Source organism: Osmerus mordax, chromosome 16 (genome assembly GCF_038355195.1).
Source record: "Osmerus mordax isolate fOsmMor3 chromosome 16, fOsmMor3.pri, whole genome shotgun sequence".
Taxonomy (NCBI): domain Eukaryota; kingdom Metazoa; phylum Chordata; class Actinopteri; order Osmeriformes; family Osmeridae; genus Osmerus; species Osmerus mordax.
The window spans coordinates 15892598-15912636 of record NC_090065.1 but is presented as its reverse complement, the minus strand read 5'-3'; the positions used below and the strand labels follow the sequence as shown (position 1 = coordinate 15912636).

General features: G+C 41.1%; 2 protein-coding genes across 3 annotated transcripts; one reads left to right on the top strand and one right to left on the bottom strand.

Annotated features, from left to right (window-relative positions):
• The first annotated feature begins 1946 nt into the window (after positions 1-1946).
• On the top strand, positions 1947-7005 carry cdc20 (cell division cycle 20 homolog). Its single transcript, XM_067252600.1, has 11 exons — positions 1947-2081; positions 2458-2661; positions 4614-4765; positions 4862-4958; positions 5034-5156; positions 5354-5550; positions 5650-5744; positions 5848-6082; positions 6228-6353; positions 6437-6554; positions 6731-7005. The coding sequence occupies exons 2-11, from the start codon at positions 2484-2486 to the stop codon at positions 6907-6909; spliced, it is 1500 nt and encodes a 499-aa protein (XP_067108701.1). The 5' UTR covers positions 1947-2081; positions 2458-2483; the 3' UTR covers positions 6910-7005.
• A 477-nt stretch (positions 7006-7482) lies between these two features.
• On the bottom strand, positions 7483-11098 carry elovl1a (ELOVL fatty acid elongase 1a). Of its 2 annotated transcripts, XM_067252604.1 has the most exons (8): positions 10818-11098; positions 9837-9935; positions 9503-9693; positions 9249-9329; positions 8875-8931; positions 8666-8771; positions 8347-8486; positions 7483-8217 (listed from the first exon to the last, which is right to left on the bottom strand). In XM_067252604.1, exons 2-8 carry the CDS (start codon positions 9895-9897, stop codon positions 7909-7911), a joined length of 945 nt encoding a protein of 314 aa, XP_067108705.1. In that variant the 5' UTR covers positions 9898-9935; positions 10818-11098; the 3' UTR covers positions 7483-7908. The 2 variants fall into 2 exon arrangements, with proteins under 2 accessions (XP_067108705.1, XP_067108704.1); XM_067252603.1 differs by having other exon boundaries at positions 9837-11098.
• Between the last annotated feature and the right edge of the window lie 8941 nt (positions 11099-20039).

Below are 20039 nucleotides of genomic sequence, written 5' to 3'. Positions count from 1 at the left end.
TGCTAACTCAAAATACAATGCTAACACAAAATACAATAATATCTTGCTGCATTTGAAGAAGTGCGTTCTACCGCGACACTGAGTTCCATCACAAGCTGTAAGTACAGGATGGCGGTAGGGTTTCCACGGTGTGTTGATAGACCACGCAGTGTGTAAATGTGTGTCCTGAGAAAGATACACGATCATCCTCTGAATCGAAAGAGGAGTATATGGCATGCATAATCCGAGATGTCATGCCATGCAAAACATGACAATGACAATGTTCTGTATTCATAGACACTGGTTGAAAAACTGTACAAGATTTGTTTGTTTCTTTCATAGTTGCACGGCCCTATTTTGAGAATTATGTAGGCTGATAGTAGTAGGCCTAGATGTATGTAGTAGTAGGCTACACCATGTAGAACATGTTATTGTTGCACTGTCTTATAAAATACAATGCTGTAACACTGAAATACTGTTGCCTAACTGCACCTAAGTTGGAGCACCTAAACGTTGGAGCACCAGGTTGTCAATAAATATTAAACAGTTTCTGCATAAAGCTAAATTAATGTCCATGATAACTGCTTGGCACTGGTCTTGGCATATTTGGCTTTTGCTGGACTGATCATGATCAGCTTTCTTATCTCTTTAAAACAAGGTTGGTGAAAGATTTTCATGGCCAATATATTTTCCTATCTTGCCTTTGCATGCTTGCTAGACTTTGTCAAGTGATGATGAGTAACTCTGCTGGAGACAAGTCACAGTTTTTGCTTGATTCACAGCCATGCATCCAACTGCTCCATTGTTCACTGCTCCCAGGACAGCAAACAATCACCTCAAGAGAGGAAGGACTACGAAATACTCTAAAATCATAGCACCAGTCACATTGGCCTTAACTTTTTCAACACAGTAGTTTGAGGCCATCAAATTGCTTAGTTTGGACTGATCCCTGCTGCAATATCTCTTACAAAAACAGTATTTGTACTATATTACAAAGTCTATCTCATCCAGGCCACTTCATTACAAAATATAAATTGAATATAGACTATGCAGGGCTCTCAAGTTGTATCAAAAGAGGGGGGGGGGGGGGGGGGGGCACTCGAGACAACTATCATCTCAGTATGTCTGCGCCTCGTCCATTAATTGTACATAGCTGGTTAACAAGTTATCCTTTACTTCTCAGCGTGAGAAATGGTTGAAATGCGTGCGAATGCGTAAGACTTGAGTGCCCAAATATACAGTATGTATGTACTTTATAAATATGTCCTAGTGCCCGTATTCTTAAATGGATGCAAATTATTTACAGGTTGCCAGGCTAACAATCTCTTGTACTTTTACCTCAACTCAAACCTTTTAGTTTTATTTTAGTTTTGTTGAATATAAAAATATTGTCAAGAGGCTTGTATTGATCCTGTTATTTAAGCACTACTTGCATTGGAAGGAAAGTTGTCACTATTGTTCATTGGTTAGGCTACATACAGTCCTGTAGCCTCCGTAGCGTGCGGCTCAACACGTTCTCAAATTGATCAGCGTCTTGGGAGGTCCTGTGCATGGCCTTATTGTGTTGTATTGTCTGTTTGTATTGTATCGTGTTGTCTGTACATGTTGTCTGTAACTGTAATTATTGTTAATATGGGAGCTGTGAGAGACACCTGAATTTCCCCACGGGATTAATAAAGTATATATCTATATCTATCTATACACGTTTTACAGGGACATAATTTCTTCTTCACAAGTTCAAATGACTTCGTAGATAGATTGCGTAGAAAACATAAAGCTAGATGGATTTTAATCCTAATAAAGAAAATAATATTCAGCGTCCTCGCAAGCCAAACATTTTGGTCTGCAGGTGGCGCTCTGAATTTTATCCTTCCTTTACGAGAAGCGTAACGAACACAGAAACAGCTTTTTTTAGTCGTTGTGCATTACTTAGGAAGTACTGTTTGTCTTTCCGCCAATCAGACTGTATGCCAACCCCAAACAGCTTTTGAACAAACCAATCGTTGCATCGCGTTAGACATTTAAAGCAAATTCGTCACTACGTTCCAAAGATTCAAATTTGAGAGTACTTGGACATACTGTACGTTTCAGCAGTTTTAGAGGTAAGACTGTTGTTTTCTTTCTTAAAAGAAAGATTGTTGTTTTCAAAAAGTTGTTTCGTTGGCATGATGCCAGACAATTAAGATGGAATACCTTAATAATCGTCGTGAGACAACTATCTTATACTAGCTTCGCAAAGCTGGTCACCAGTAATACTAGTTAGCCAGTTTTCTAGTTAGCCACTGTTCCACAGTACTACTCAGCTGTGGTGCTGGTGGAAGCCTGGAGCTAGCTAGGGAAAACGGCATAGACCGTTGTGTAGCATACACGGTAGTCCTATGTTCAACTACAAGGTTCTTTAATGTTTACTATGCGGATTAACAGTTGTAAGTAGTACATCTTTATTAATTATTACGTATTACATTTCTTAAATGGTAGGTCATCTCTGAAAGGCTGGTTCAATCATGGCGCATTTTGGATTCGAGAACGACATTCACAGCATCCTGAAGCTGGACATGCCAATCACCAATGCACCTATGGCAAGGTGGCAGAGAAAATCCAACACATCGACCACCGTTTCTAGCAACCCCTTAACTCCGAGCAGATCTCTCAGTATGTCGAAGACGCCCAGCAAAACACCAGGTACAGCCCAGTTTAATCAATCTTGCCATTTCCATCTATGTGGCACTTAGACCTAACTATTTAAGTTACTATCTGCTAGTCTTGACAATTAGAAGTTATTTTTGGAAAAAAGCGGCATAGATGGGGACGTCGTAGTCTGCAATATCTCTTCACCATTCTGCTGAGCGGGATCTAAAAGCCAGCAGCATGGATAGGTACTTTGGGGTCTGTGCTGTCTCTTACTATTGCTGCTGAGTGGACATTACAAGCCAGTAGCATCTCCACGAGCTCTTTACCACTGCTGCACAATTGGCTTTACAAGCTTGATGTTAAGTCTCTTGTTTTCTAGAATTCTGTTTTGTGTCCTATGGTGTTTCAGGTAAAATAGGCCCCTTTTAGGCCTATTTGAGCCTATTTTTAGGCAATATTTGAGTAGCTAACTTTTAAGATACTCAAATATTGGAGTAACGAGAGGCCTATATACTTACCTGCCTAAAAAGGATTATATGTATGTATGTATGTGCCTTCCGTGTTCAGTCAAAATAAAACTTATGATTTTGACTTTGAACTAGGAAGGCAACGCCAGAGAATGTTTAATAGGGGAGAACTACCAGAGCCTGTTTAAGGAGAGCCTTTTGCCTGATTGTAGTTTTTATTTTTTTTACATTGTGTTGGTGCTACATGTTCTTTTTAAATGACCATAACTTGCTAAATCTTCAACCGATTTTTAAACGGTTAGGTTTGTTATCAGCGTCAGATGTCGTTATGCTGCATACTTCTATTCTATATAAAAAAAACATAATTATTCAGAATTTTGCCTTTGGCGCTCGGGACTTGTCATTGGCGCTCGGGAAAACGGCTTTGGCGTGCGCCAAAATTCTCTATGCAGGAAAAACCCTGGAACTGGTTGCAGTTGCACTAGTTTCATATGAGGGCGCTAACTGTCCAGTGCAGAATGATTGGAGGTCTATGGAGCTATACCCCTCAAAATCCACTTCTCAGGATATAATTTGAATGTTGAATTCGAAAGGGGAGGCAAAAAGTCGTCAGTCCTTCACTAACCAATCAGCATTCATTAGCAGAATGCTAGCGTGTTATGGGCAACAACGACTCTTGAAAGGACATAAGTACTTGTTCATTCAACTTTCGACCTATAATCCATGTTGGAACATCCACAAACTACAAATCTGAGATTTAGCAACAATCAGGCGAAAGAGACAAATTTAGCTCTAGACTCCCATTCATTTTGCACTCGATCACGATCACCCCCAGTGGAACTCTGGTGTAACTGCAACAAAATTCGGTACAATGGGGCTTAATAGGGAGTGGACAGGCTCTGGCAAAGCTCTCGATCTACCGGTCAATTTTCGTTCCTACCTTCATCTATAATCATAAAGGTTGGGTCATGACCGAAATAACTAGGTCGCGCGAGTACAAAATTAATGGAAATGGATTTCCTCAGGAGGGTGGCTGGATTCTCTCTTAGAGATTGGGTGAGGAGCTTGGGAGTAGAGCCGCTGCTCATTGGTGTCGAAAGGAGCCAGTTGAGATGGTTTGGGCATCTCGTAAGGATGCCCCCTGGGTGTGTTCTTAGGGAGGTGTTCCAGGCATGTACAGCTGGGAGAAGTGCTCGGGGAAGACACAGGACTAGATGGAGAGATTACATCTCCACACTGCCCTGGGAACGCCTCGGGGTCCCCCAGTTGGAGCTGATTAATGTGGATGTATGGATTGACTTTGAACACAAACAAAGGCCACCAACTCCTCCCCTGACTGCAGCTCTCGCCGGTCGTTTCATCCAGCCGATGTCAAACACACCTTTTGACGGGGATGGGTATTGCTCAGTGGTTGAATATTTGACTGTAGATGGACTTGGTTGCAGGTTCAAACCCTGTGTTTTGTATTCCGTTCAAACCCTGTGTTTTTGTATATTATTTTTAAATATCCATAAAATGTGTTTATTCCAACCAAAGGCAAAAATGGGAAGACCCAATGCACACCAAACAAAGTTGGAGGTGACCGTTTCATTCCCACCCGAAACGCCAAACAGATAGATGTGGCAAGCTTTCTTCTTACTAAAGAGAATGAGCCCATGGACACAAACGCCACATCTGAAATATCAGCAGTAAGTATCACAATTTGATAATTTAGGTGTTTTTTTTCTCCCCCCCCCCCACACTTCAGTCCCGGTGTTTTATTCAGTCAATTGTTTCTGTTGTAGGACAACCAAAAAGCCTGGTCTGTAACACTTAATGGATATGATATTGAGGAGGCCAAGATTCTCCACCTGGGGGGGAAACCTTTGAATGCTCCAGAAGGTACAAGCAAGGTTTTTATTGTATTGTGCATGTACATGAGTTATGAATAGCTTATGAGATGCTGCTCTTTTGTAGGTTATCAAAACAATTTGAAAGTCCTCTACAGTCAGGTCCCTACACCAGCCTCAACAAAGACAAGATACATCTCAACAGTTCCTGACAGAATCTTGGATGCCCCAGATCTCAGAAATGACTTCTGTAAGTCCTCTGCCAACAGGGCAACAAACATCTATTGGGTTGTGGAGGTGGTAGTGATAAATTCCTAGTTTGACATGCAGGCACACTTGCATATCAGCTGGGAGATGGAGGGAATGTGCCACGCCAATGCATTTTCGTACTGCGGGGCAGGAACAATCTCTGCTGGTAAGGTCTAACTTATCTTTTTGTTCTGGAAGATTTGAATCTAATAGACTGGAGCAGCCGTAACCTCTTGGCTGTAGCTCTTCACAACAGTGTGTACTTGTGGGATGCTACGCAAGGTGACATCATCCTACTCATGAAGACTGAGCAAGTAGATGACTACATATGTTCAGTATCCTGGACCAAAGAGGGCAACTACCTTGCCATTGGCACCAGGGACTGCAAAGTGCAGGTGAACTGAATGTACCTCTGCCCGCAATTGACATGCATTAACCAGAAACATTGCTTTGGGGTTCCTTTTTTTCAATGCATTGTTTTGTTATTACGTTAGTTATGGGATGTGGAAAACCAAAAGCGGCTTCGTAGCATGGCCAGTCACTCAAGCAGAGTTGGCAGCTTGAGTTGGAACAATCATATTCTGTCCAGGTTGGTGCTCATCTTTAGGACCTCTCGACCTTTGATGTCCCCCTTTGTGAAATTGCTGCTTGTATTTGGTGTGTATTACCTTGTGGCTTTGTTTTGTCCATAGTGGTTCTAGATCAGGTCACATCCACCACCATGATGTGAGGGTGGCCGACCACCACATCGTAACCCTTACGGGCCACTCTCAGGAGGTGTGTGGCTTACAATGGTCCCCAGATGGTCGGTATCTGGCTAGCGGAGGGAACGACAACCTGGTCTACGTTTGGCCTGGTGTGAATGCGGGCAGTCAGAACAGTGACAACGCCGTACACTGTTTCAGTGAACACCAAGGAGCAGTCAAGGTGAGATGGCTGACCTCATACAAATTTTTGTTAATGCCGTTCAACATCTGCCTTCTTGACTTGCATGTTAAAGCATGGAGTTTTAATCTGGTTGACATTTTGAAATGTCTAATTCATGACTGATTCCCTGACCTGGATGTCTCAGGCTCTTGCCTGGTGCCCATGGCAGCCAAACATTCTTGCCACTGGTGGTGGCACCAGTGACCGACACATTCGCATCTGGAATGTCAACAGTGGCTCCTGCATCAGCGCATTGGACACTCTGTCCCAGGTAACTTCCACAACAGCCATCTATTTTGCCTGTGCTCATGTAATGCATTAAAGGGCCCTTAAAAAGGTGGGTCTGTCTTACAGGTGTCCTCACTGGCGTTTGCACCAAACTACAAAGAGCTTGTCTCTGGACATGGATATGCCCAAGACAGCGTGGTTATCTGGAAATATCCATCTCTCTCCAAAGTTGCAGAGCTTAATGGTAAGGGTAACTAGCATTAGAACAACCCAGTGATGACCTCTGTCTTGGGATACACAATGTATTTATGTGGGTAATTGTCCAGCTTGTGTGAATGTCACAATTCCTATGGAATGATTATGGGCACAGTTTCTACGTTGTATGTACCAAAAACACCACTAACTTCCTTTCCACTCCAGGGCATGAGGGCAGAGTTCTAAACCTGAAACTGAGTCCGGACGGCTCCACTGTTGCTACTGTGGCTGGAGATGAAACAGTCCGTCTGTGGAAAAGCTTTGAGCTCGATCCAGTGAAGAAAAAGGCCAAGGAAAGAATGGTGAAGTCAACTAGCAGCATTATTCATCAGCGAATCCGATAAAAGGACCTGCATAATGAATCATCTTTACCATAGTCTCTTTCTTCAGTAAATTATGTTGGAACTTCTATTTGCTGTATAATAAAGATATCACTTTTATGTTTTGTTGGTATTTGTATTTTGCCTTAGTATTTAACATGGGTAATTTGGATGAACAAAACTGACATCCCTGAATTTTTGGGCAACTAGGATTTAAATGTATATGATTTTAATAGTACTGTAACTGTTGGCCTATTATAACGCGTCAACTAGATGGTGAACATTGATTTTTCAGTAGCGTACAGGTGTGCATGATTTGGACTGGTCTATGGATGACTGTTAATTTTGAGTGACATTTTAAAACATTGCATGCATCTTAAAATAAATGGTTGCAGTTCAATTGCACTAAATGTATGAATGAATTACCATGTGTTTTTTGCCCAACTGTGGGTCTAATCAATTCAATTTCTTTGAGTGGAACTTTTGAGATTGTATCCATTTTACTCAGCAGGTTAATGGTAACTTTTACATTAGTTTGGCTCTTACCTAGGTTATCCTTTAAGGATGTATTGGTTTGAGGCTTGTTGTAAATAAGTCTTCTGGTAAAACAGGTTTTATTTCAAGTTAAATAAAACAGTAGAAAACACTGGTTCAAAAAAAACAAACTGAACTGCATATTCAAGGGTGCCGCTGTCCATTATGTAGAAATTTGATGTGTGAATAGCCACACCAAACCAGAAGTGTCAATGGATGAACAGCTGTTGGCCATTTCAAATTTGTTTGGGCTTCATTACTGTCACTACTTCATGTGGTGTCTTTACAGGTTCACTCCCAAATCACCCCAAATAATGTGTCAAGTAAAGACCGACTGCCATTTCCATTACGCCATATATATCCCAAACACGGTGCATAAATAAGTATACAAAAACTGCATTAGAAAAAAAAAAAAGAGCATTTTAGATTCTTGCTTCATGGAGGCTCCTTCATAATGTCCTTTTTGTTCTCCACCATCAGTGGACATAGCTAGACTTCTTTTACTTTGCTTATCAGGACGTTGCCATTTGTGTGGTGCGTGGTCCTGTTCTCCTCCTGCTTGCCATTGGGAATGTGCATGACACCACCGTTGGTGAAGCCGTTCTGCTTGGCTTCACCTTCTGCCGTTATAGGCAGCCGTTTGCCCCTCACATATGCTTGCACCCAGAAGTTGGAGAACAGGATAAAGAAGAATGTGCCATAGATCCAGATGAGATGGATGAAGAGAGGTACTTGGTAGTCACACTTCTCCATGAAGTAGTACTGGGTGATGTGGAGCGAAACAAGTACAAACTGGGTCTAAGAAGGAAAGAAATAGCAGGGGAATGGTGAATGGTGAACGATGAATGGTTTGAAAGTGTTAGTGAGGCTGTTTAGTTCATTAACTACTTCATTAATAGTATAACTATAATAGGTAACTGGACTTACCAGCTGGATAGCAGTCATGTATTTCTTCCACCAAAGATACTTCTGGAAACGTGGTCCTGCAGCAGACAGACCGTAGTAGAAGTACATGATGACATGGACCATGGCATTCACCAGGGCATGGAAGGAACCCATTCCCCCTGCTGCAGACAAGGCAAAAAAGACAGATTTTATAGATACTGATGATCACCAGAAACAATGTATTAATTCAAGTTCACTAAGCTTCAGTTAACATGTAGGCAACACTAAGTAAGAACTGTTTATTAAGTGAATACATTGGTTTAGTTTTTTCCTGGACAGAACTGTAAAGAGTTTGGCCTACCAGGAGTGAGTGTCACACCCCACCACCAGGTCCAAGGCATGAAGGAGTGATGGAAGATATGTAGAAATGTAATCTGGCTGCGTTTCTTTCTCAGAACAAAGAATACCTGAAAGACAGTTGACCACTCAAGTTACTTTTATACAACATGTAAAATATCAAATAACTTCATTATTATGCGAATAATCAGGTGCTTGGAGAAAGAAACTTACTGTGTCAAGGAGCTCAATAAATTTTGAAAAATAAAACAACCACGAAACTCGAACCATCTGACAAAAGAACGAGGGGTAAAAACTTAGTTCTGGAATCACAATAATTTATGAGCCATTACAAAAACCCAGTCATAACAATGAAACAATAGAATATCTTCAGTTAGACACAAAGTCACACAACAAAGGTTGTTTTAAACCCTTGTTAAATCAACTGTCCATAAACTGCATGAATGTATTCAGTAAATAACATGAACCATGTTTAGGATAGAGCAGAAGTTGTGTTGAATCCATCCACATTTTATGATTACAATGTGTTTTTATATTCTTATTTCCCTTTAGGGATCTTTCATCCAGCCTTTCTTTTGTCACCTTACCCTGAGAGCCTGTGGGCTGCTGGATAGATCACACGGGTCACATCTCCATGTATACGTGGTTCCCCAGCCAGACATCAGGAACTAAAGAGCACAGCAAGCAGCACAAAAAAACTGTAATTTCTCTAATCCATAAACACAGAGTAAATGCCTGCCTATGAGTTTTATTTTATTTTATTAGATTGCAGCCACAAGCTCCATATTCTACCAGTATTTACATTGCTTTTGTTATATTTCAATAAATGAAATGAGCTCACCTCATAGACTATGTAGGCGTTCAGGGCCACCATGGAGAAGTTATAGCCAATCATGGCTGATTTGAGATGGAAGGGCTTGCGGTTAGCCATGAGGCGAGGCCCAGCATACACAGAGAACAAGATGTAGCCCAGAAGTATGACTGTCATCTGGATGGGGTTTTGCATCAGTAGGTAGTCCCTTACTCTGGCATCTGGGCACAAAAAAATACACGTCACCAATACTGTGGGTCTACAGACTTAGAGATAGACACATTTTTCATAAACCACAGCTCTGAGGGCACTGGGAATCAGTAACTAACAGTTGTTAAAGTTCAATACTGGAGTAAGCACTCACCAGTTCTCTTCAGCAGATAGTCGTGAAACTTCAGAATATTGGAAAACACCTCTTGTAACATGTTGAATGTTAAAATTGTCTATCTTATAGAAAAAAGGCCTGAAATGTACACACACACAACAATGAATCAAAAAGATGCAGATACTTGGATCTAAATGCAAGATGATACTTATGAGGGGGTTCTATTTTCAACTCTCAGAGTTTAGTTGAATTTATTTTCTAGGGCAGGCTATCTGTTAATGCTTGTAATTTCTCATTGACCCCAGGCAACACCAATATCAGCGCCAATATCCCACACATAGGCATAGGTTTAGGGGTGGACAGTAGGTATATGTTTGTACTACCCATGTCAAGAGACCATTGAAACACCCCCACCAGTAATTAGCAACAGAACAGGGTTAGTGTTAACATATTGAGTGAAGAAAAATATTCCAACTAAATGTTCAAATTAAACCTACCCCCTTGATCCCACAAAAAGTCAATATGCTTTGTGGAGGTAATCATAGGTAACAACTTTAGTTTCAGTTCTACCTGAATAGACAGTCCTATATAAATTCACATAATCTGAAGAACCAAGTCCTCACTGCTTGTTCTGAAAACTAGTGAAACAGCATTTGGGGTGTCCTGTGCTACTCAAACAATGACTTTCTAAATGACTAACAGAGCCTGTCAAACAGGTGAGGCAGAGGGTGAGCCCATTTGGGCAGCCGGCAGAGTCATCATCTGAGCTCACTAGATAGGAATTGATGGTTGGAAGCAAGAAAATTATTTTGAAAATCTATCAAGATAAAGAATGCCTGTGACTGCCCTTTCTCTGAAAGCCCAACACACCATCACACGTGACAAATATATGAGTACATACATGAGTACAAAAGTCTGACATTTAATTTCAATTGAAAATAAATAATAACTTGTCATGGAGGTTCAAACATGTTGTATCCCTTGGATTTCAGCATGCTGTTGTGTTAACAGAAAACTCACCTCACCACTGTCTCCTTGCCTGAAGGGCTACAGCCAAACAGCCGGCACAGAGATACCTTGCGCTCACCTGAGGCAGCAACCAGGTCAGTCTCAGTAAAACACAACAGATGAAGAAAACCACTGTGACTGACTGAAAGTGTTTTGTTTGTTCCCTTTGTTTTCCACTGAAATCCACAGTTGTTGTCTGGAATTAAGACTAGAAGGATCCACAGAGGGCCAGACTCAACCAAGTAAGAGAAATAGATGTGTACATGTACGAGGACAGCTATAATTAACTGGGAATAGAAAACATTCTGTCTAGATTTAAACTGAAGGCCAAGCACACTACTATGTGACAACGCCCACTAAGGACCACACCTTGTTTCACCATGAAGCCCCACCCTCCTCTCCTCACATTGCTTCTCTATGATTGGCTCATTGAATAGAGTGGGTTTGGTCATTCGTTGCCTGGTTGGGTTGGGTTCTGATTATTAGTGGTAGTAGGTGGTGAGAAACCAGTAGCAAACTCTCAGAAGTGAAAGACCTCTTTGTTAAGTAATGCAAGCCATTACATAGCACACATGCATGAGAAAAACACATTTGTGAGTAGCAATGTATAGAGGAATCGATACTATGAGCTTCATAACAAAATTAGAGCATTATCATTTGATAACTCTTATTATGAGTTTGAATACAGGTTTTGACTAACCCTCATAAATAATAACATGAAAAATGATCATTATCATGAATGCAATTGTCATTTTTCCATCTGTGGCCTGTTCCCTGTAAATACCACTGTCAGACACACGGATCCCTGTCACAAAACCCTTATCACCCTTGCTAACCTCGAGGAAAGTAAGACTAAGGGTACATTTTGATGACAGATGGAAGACAAGGAGATTCATAAATGTAACATCTTTGTGTCATGTTGCCCTGCCCTCTCCTCAGGGCAATAAGATTGCCAGGTAACAGGCATGGAGTCTAGGAACAAGGTGGTTCCATTCCCCTCCCTTTGCTGTGACACAGCATGACAGGCCAAGCAGACTTCCAGTAGCTCAGGTTCTACCTGTTCCAATGGCCCTGATTACCGTGCCTTGAAATTGGAACATCCTCACTCCATAGCCTTGGAATGGAAGACTGCCCGGAATGAGAAGAATCTTGGCATACAGAAAGTTAACCTAAAAAAGTTACAAATGGCAAGGGAAAGTCAACGTGTCACTTTACACACATGTTTAGGACTTCCCCTTAACTCACTGGTAAAACTAGTAAACTTGCCATTCACTTTTGTGAATCGAGTCATAACTCAACTAGTGGAGGAGGACATTAGAGACATGATTCTATTGTAGTGTTTTGTTATCATGATATAGATTTTTGCATGATGGATGCCTACGGGAGGTGGATGGGGAAGAATAGCGGGGAAAATAGATTAAAGACAAATGCTAAATGCAAGTATCTTCTACTTTAAAATCAGTCTTGTGAGAGTAGAGTTGCTGAGTATTTGGTATACTTGCTTTTCACAGACAATTGAAAGCTTTGAACTCATTAACACATATAAGACTAGTTTCAGTACTAGACGGCTGTTGTTGAACATACGATACCAAAAAGAAATGGGCCTTCTTTGTGAATGAAACCAGTGGTATAGGTATGGTGTAATATATTCCACAAAAAAAGTCATTGCCATGCAAGTTTAACCATAAAAAGAGTAATCAAATATTAAATCAAACATTATTACTGACATTAAGTACCACTCGACCTTTTCACTTTACTTTAAAATAAGGATGACATTTTAAACATTCAGAATATTCAGCAAGCTTCAGACTAGTTAACTAATGACAGCAGGTCAAGCAAAGTCATTCAGGGGTAAGAGAAAAGACAACACTATCTCCTGTCTGAAAGTCACCTGTTCATCATTGCTAAGACATTGGCCAACAACACTGTCGTTGTGGACCTTGTGACCATGCAAACTAAATTAGCTGGTATGTGCAGAGGGATGAACAAGGACACATAAGTTTAACAGAGAACTCACAATAGAAGTTGCATTTTATTTTTGGTTTCCATGGGATAATGTCCAAGAACATGACAAGAAAATGGCCAGAGTGTAGAAGACCAGTCATTTGCTTACAAAATTAGAAAAGATGGGTTTTCTAGATGCTCCTGAAAGTATGTTAATATTGTTAGTCATGAATTGTATCTTCAGTAAAGGGCAGTGACAGCATCTTTAGACTAGAGAGGGTACAATTTCTGGGGAAATTGTAGGGTGTGCTTGCTTGCGTCGGTTGCAGAGGGGTCCGTTTTTAATGACATTTTTACAACTGATATTTCAGTATATTTTATATAAAAATGCATACTTATTATTTATAAAGATTACATAGATTTAAAAGAATGTTTTTTTTGCTGCTCATTTACAACTCAAAATAATAAGAGTGAAGTGTAGAATGAAATAGTTGTCTTCTCATTTCCCCTGCAAGAGGGAATCAGCAGCCTCATAGTTCAATCAAAACGAATACATTTGACAGACCGGTGTAAAAATTGACCTAATCTCTATGATTTAAACGTCCTTTTAAGTTTTTCCCTTCTAGTGATATTTTCAGGCATTTAGCCTACTCATATTGCATTCATTCATTAATAAAGTATGGAAGCAAATCGTTACCAAAATTCAAATGAAAATGCATTTCCAAAAACGCATTTGCATTTTAAGAATGTGGCTGCATTATTTGACTCATAAATGAAATTAGTAATAAATAATCCTATTTGCATTTTAATTTTCTTCTTCAAGAGTGCTCAATCTTTCACTTAATTAAAATGAAAAAGAAATAGACATTTGAGATTTCATTTTCAAAACATGCCCCAGCAAATAGATACCAAAATTCAATTTGAAATGTAAAATTTGAAAATTGAAATGCATTTCCAGAAATGCATTTTCATTTTAAGAACGTGGCTGCAAAATCGTGACCACAATTCAAATTTAAATGCATTTCCAGAAATGCATTTTCATTTTCAAGAACGTGGCTGCAAAATCGTGACCACAATTCAAATTCAAATGCATTTTCATTTTAAGAACGTGGCTGCAAAATCGTAACCACAATTCAAATTCAAATGCATTTCCAGAAACGCATTTTCATTTTAAGAACGTGGCTGCAAAATCGTGACCACAATTCAAATTCAAATGCATTTGCAGAAATGCAAAATGAAGGAAAAAGCATTCTGAGCGGCGCAGCAGAGTGACGTCAGTAGCCGCTCTTCTTCAGCTCCCTGCTGACCGAGCTACCCATCTTGTTCGGTAGGGGGCGGTGTGCACATCTGCATTGCATTACATTGCAAATGTGCCGGGAAATTGATTGAATTGCCGGGTCTTTAGAGGACGCATCACAGACTGAGCAACTTGATGTCAAACAATGACTAAAACAGTGGCAGAGCTGCTATTAATGTGTAAATCTGTGACGGCAGAGTATGCAGCCAAGCTCTCTATGACTTGTTCTACTCGGTCACGGGCATCAGACTCAGATATATTATTAGATTCTACCTGCTCAGCTAATTCTAACAGTGTTTGCACAATTTGAGGGAGCGCCATGATCTGTGATGCGTCCTCTAAAGCAGCGGTCCCCAACCTTTTTTGCGCCACGGACCACTTTCATGTAAGACATATTTTCACGGACCGGCAGGGACGGACTGGGAGGAAAGATAGGCCCTGGACAGCTGCGCTGCTAATGCATGCACATTCTGGGTTTGATGTGATCCTAGTTAGTGACTTCCACACCTAATGCGAGCGCGCGGAGCGCGCAAGAAATATCGTTTAGCTGATTTGAGCGAAAAATCGTTTTTGTAAAATAAACAGCCGTTTTTTCAATTGCCAAAACCATGTCTAGTGAATGTGATGTGTTTTTGTCTCTTAATTTTTTTCAGCCCCATCTTTAAGTTTCTTAGCCTGGTTTTCCATCGTTATATTGTTACTAGCTAGCTTTCGATGTGTCAGTCCTACTGTTGTGTTTGACTATAAGCTACGACAGTGACACCCGAAGTGCGTTCCTTATATCCTGTTTAGGCCTATTCCATAATTTTGTTTGATTGTTGTCACGGCAGAAAATTCCGCTTGATGTTGCAAATGGAAGCAGGGTTTTCAGTGCTTTAGTGGCGATCTCAGGATAGGATAGCCTTCATCCAAAACACCGATAGAGTTGTTGTCTCAAACAGGCTTCATTGAGTGGTAACTATCACTTGTCATGTGTCAAGAGGAAGAGACGCGCATGATACTATAAAGCCCACAAACTTGCTAAAAAATTAGTAAACACACGTCTTTGCAGAGCTTTTTTGCTCAGGGGAAAAGGCCCGCGGAGGAGAGAATCAGGTCATTTTTCAGAATAAAACGTCTTTCAGACTCTGATAATCAATTAGAAGGAAATAACAGTTGCACCTCCAGTCCTCCGTCAGTCAAACTTCTGAAGTTTGCGGACGACACCACCCTTATTGGGCTCATCTCTGGTGGAGACGAGTCTGATTATAGGTGGGAAGCGGCCAACCTGGTGACCTGGTGCAGCGCAGAACAACTTAGAGCTCAATGCTCCTAAGACAGTGGAGATGGTTGTGGACTTCAGAAGGAACACAGCCCCACTCACCCCCATCACCCTGTGTGACTCCCCAGTCAACACTGTGGAGTCCTTCCGCTTCCTGGGCACTATCCTCTCCCAGGACCTCAAGTGGGAACTGAACATCAGCTCCCTCATCAAGAAAGCACAACAGAGGATGTGCTTTCTTCGGCAGCTGAAGAAGTTCAACCTGCCAAAGACAATGATGGTGCACTTCTACTCAGCCATCATTGAGTCCATCCTCACCTCCTCCATCACCGTCTGGTACGCTGCTGCCACTGCCAAGGACAAGAGCAGGCTGCAGCGTATCATCCGCACTGCTGAGAAGGTGATTGGCTGCAATCTGCCTACCCTCGAGGACCTGCACACCTCGAGGACCCTGAGGCGAGCGAGGAAGATTGTGGCTGACTCCTCCCACCCTGGACACTCCCTGTTTCAGTCACTCCCCTCCGGCAGAAGGCTGCGGTCCATCAGGACCAATACCTCACGCCACAAAAACAGTTTCTTCCCTTCCGCTGTTGGCCTCTTCAACAAGGCCAAGGGACCACACTGACTCTAATGACTTCTTGCTTAAAACACACTGCTTTTTGCACTGCATTACAATAATGGTATCTTGTACATTTGTATTTTTTGTAATATTTGTATTTTTATATTGTAATTTACGGCAACTTATATTTTATTTTATTGTATATTTAATTATATTCTAATCCCACTTAGTACTGCTAGTTTATGTACCCTTAGTATAGATAGTCCACATATTTAAATTTTAGGTATATGTTTATTGTATGCACCTTCCTGCCAAAGCAAATTCCTTGTCTGTGCAAACTTTCATGGCGAATAAATCCCATTCTGATTCTGATAATGTTATTAATTATTTTTTGTGCGGCCCGGTACGAAATGACCCACGGACTGGTGGGCACCGGTTGGGGAACGCTGCTCTAAAGACCCGGCAATTCAAATCAATTTCCCGGCATTTAATGCAGATGTGCACACCGCCCCCTAACGAACAAGATGGGTAGCTCGGTCAGCAGGGAGCTGAAGAAGAGCGGCTACTGACGTCACTCTGCTGCGCCGTTCAGAATGCTTTTTCGTTCATTTTGCATTTCTGCAAATGCATTTGAATTTGAATTGTGGTCACGATTTTACAGCCACGTTCTTAAAATGAAAATGCATTTCTGGAAATGCATTTGAATTTGAATTGTGGTCACGATTTTGCAGCCATGTTCTTAAAATGAAAATGCATATCTGGAAATGCATTTGAATTTTCAAATTTTACATTTCAAATTGAATTTTGGTATCTATTTGCTGGGGCATGTTTTGAAAATTAAATCTCAAATGTCTATTTCTTTTTCATTTTAATTAAGTGAAAGATTGAGCACTCTTGAAGAAGAAAATTTAAATGCAAATAGGATGATTGATTACTAATTTAATTTATGAGTCAAATAATGCAGCCACATTCTTAAAATGCAAATGCATTTCTGGAAAGGCATTTGCATTTGCATTTTGGTAACGATTTGCTTCCATAATAAAGAACCCCCTTTGAAGATTATTCTAACAACGACGTTACGGCAGTATTATGGAATCGCAATTCAAACAGTACCATCTGCTAACTGAAAATATGCCCCAGGGGCGGAGCAAGGGTTGCGTCTCAGGGGGGGCGGAAACTGATTGGGGGCCCCCCTGTTATTAATATTTTGCAGTGCAATAAAATATAACAATAAAAAGTAACCAATGGCAACCTCTATTGTGAACAGCACATATTGGCCAATATAATAAATGTGTTCAGTCATCATAGCCCCTAATGTGCGAACAAAATATAGGCCTAGGCCACTAGCCTCGCATTCAGCATTCATTAGAATCTTTCACACACAGTAGGCCTACACAAAACCATGCATAACATGGGTTTAATGATCTGTCCATTTACCAAATACACTATATATAGGCCCTAAGTCATATATATAAGACATATAGGTCATATAAGCCCCCCAAAATGAAGTTAAAGACAGTAGCCTATAGTCATCCTAACAGTGACTAATAATAAACAAACATAGGCCTATATAACAATTCTTTCAGCAACAATTTGGGCAAGCTACACGCGAAACCAAGCCCCCATGAAAAAAGAAAAACGTGTGACGCGCACTGCAGTTGACCACCTACAGGCATGCTACAATTGAACTAAAATTCCACTAGACTATAATAATTTTCTTTTCCGAACTGACATGTATTGTGCATCTCTCAAAACCAGCAAACTCGTAGCCTACACACAGGTCAAAACACAAACACATTATTTATCCATTTCAGACGGCTGAAAGTCCTTAGCGCTGCTTATCGGTATTGTCAAGTAAATGCGATAAAGAATGGCAAGGTTGGGGAAAGCACATGTCGTTGTCAATGAGAAATGGTAGGATGCTGTGTGTGTTTAGTTCATGTTTTTCCATACTCAGCTCACGGTACATAGTAGCCTACGAAGTGTAACAAATTCGTCAACCACATAATCGGCCTTAGACAGATATTCCGAATATAACTCCGCAAACGCTCTGACTTTCCGAGCTTCAAGGTGACAAAAATGTTTCGAGTTCATCACAGAAAAATTCTCAGCCATTCTCCTGAAATCAGCAAAGCGATGCTCAAACTGCGAAAGTTTACTCAACGTCTATCCTACTGTACGGGACATTTCTCTTTGTTGCCAAAGAGAAATAATGAAAAAAAAAAAACATAGATGGCGGGGCCCCCTCGGATGCGGGGCCCGGGGTTTACGGCGCCCCCGCCCCCTCCGATACTGATATGCCCCCCAAAACATAAATAAGCCGGACATTTATTTAGTGGAAAATTGCTCATTCATAAAATTGGTAGCGATCATTGTCAGTAACAACGCACAATTCGATGTAGCCCTGTGTGGAGAAGCTGCCCCGGTAAATTGTACTACTACGGTAGAGCTACAGTACTAGACTACAGTACTGCTGTGTTCGTCTTGGTAGCGATTGCGTTGGTTGAATTCGATTGAACGTTCCGTTGTACCGTTTAGGCTGAAATTAATTATTTTCATGACAGATTGACAAAGTTTAGGCTGTGGCAATGAAGTTCAGGTTAGTAAGATAGTTTCACCTATTGAAAAACTTTTGATTTAAATACTAAGGGGAGTGCCGAACATGTTCTGTCGCCGCTTGATTTCTTAAACAGCTGTGGAGATGTTTATTAGCTACTACAGTGTGTCTCGCGTAGGCTACAGTGTTGCAGTGAGCTAACACTGGTTTGAAACCACACCTAATGATAATTTCACCAACAAATCGTTTACTTGTAATCTAATGTCATAATAAATCCTACAAAGAAAATGTATTTGTGAGGAATGTTTATTTTAACGATTGAAAACAAATGCATCATAGACCGCTGTAGTATGTGTTGCCCGGGCAACAGAGGCTAATGTCATGCTAACTCCACTAATCAGCTAATACCAATCACCTGTGTAAGAGACTGAGTGACGTGTCTGTGTGGTTGCCACGGTGATGGTGCAGCTATGATTGCTAAAGGCCGATATATGATTCTGCGTTTTTCGAAAAACGGACACATGGGAACACCCTTGTCTCCGTGGAACGCCCTCTACGAGCTCTCCGTCAGCCCTCGGAGAGCCCCGGAGAGATCGACGTGCACCTCCTGAATTTTCTATCCGTCGTAATTTCGGAGAGCTACGGAGACCCCCTTGGCTGTGATTGGTCAGTATTAAGAACCGCTTGCGTCAGGGGCGGGGTTGCCGTGATAAACAGGACCAACAGAATCCTTTGACCGCCATTGCTGTAAGTTTTTACAATTCATATTTCAGCTAAACAGTACATGTAAATCAGCATCTGAATTAAAATGTGACGAGAAATGGGCAGTGTAGTTGCTGAAAATGTGCGTATTTTATTGATGAAACGGCTAATTTGTACATTTGCTCTGACTTCTCGATAACCTAGGTAAATACACACTCCACGACGACTTACAAAAAACCGTTGCGCCACCTACTCTTCTGGCGGTGAATTGTTTTCAGCACCCACAGCCTACGGGGAACCCAGAGCCATAGAAAAATAGAGTTGCGACACGCTTTGATCTCGCCGACACGTGATCACGTGGTTCATGTAGCTCGCTGTAGTTCCAAAAAACCCCACTGCTGTCAACCGGTTTGAATGGTTTTCAATGAAGCTGGCCAACGGAAGTCGCTTTCTCAGGCAAATGATGAATGAAACAGGCTCGGTTAAAGAAATCCGATATTCTGGCTATCTTCAGCAGACTTTTATCTACAAAAGGCAGTCCTCCCTGACGTGTTTGGTGTAGAATGGAGTGAAATACAACATTGTGAACACTCACTGCCAGTGAAACACAGGAAAAAAGCTAGAGCTTTTTTGTCACGTGGTTCCGGTAGCTCCCTGTAGCTAAACAAAACCCCCACTGCTGTCAACCTGTATGAATGGTTTTCGGCGGGACAGACAGCAGCACCATCTCGATTCACGGACATTTTCGGTATATTAACACATAATGTCAATTGGTTACTGGTGTGTTGTATCATGTATGTCTGATTCTTTATTAACATGTATGTATTACATGAATTTATACATAACGCAATATTGTGAAGCAGAGCTAGAAATGGCTATGCTAGCTACCATACTGTACAAACGGTACTGTACTA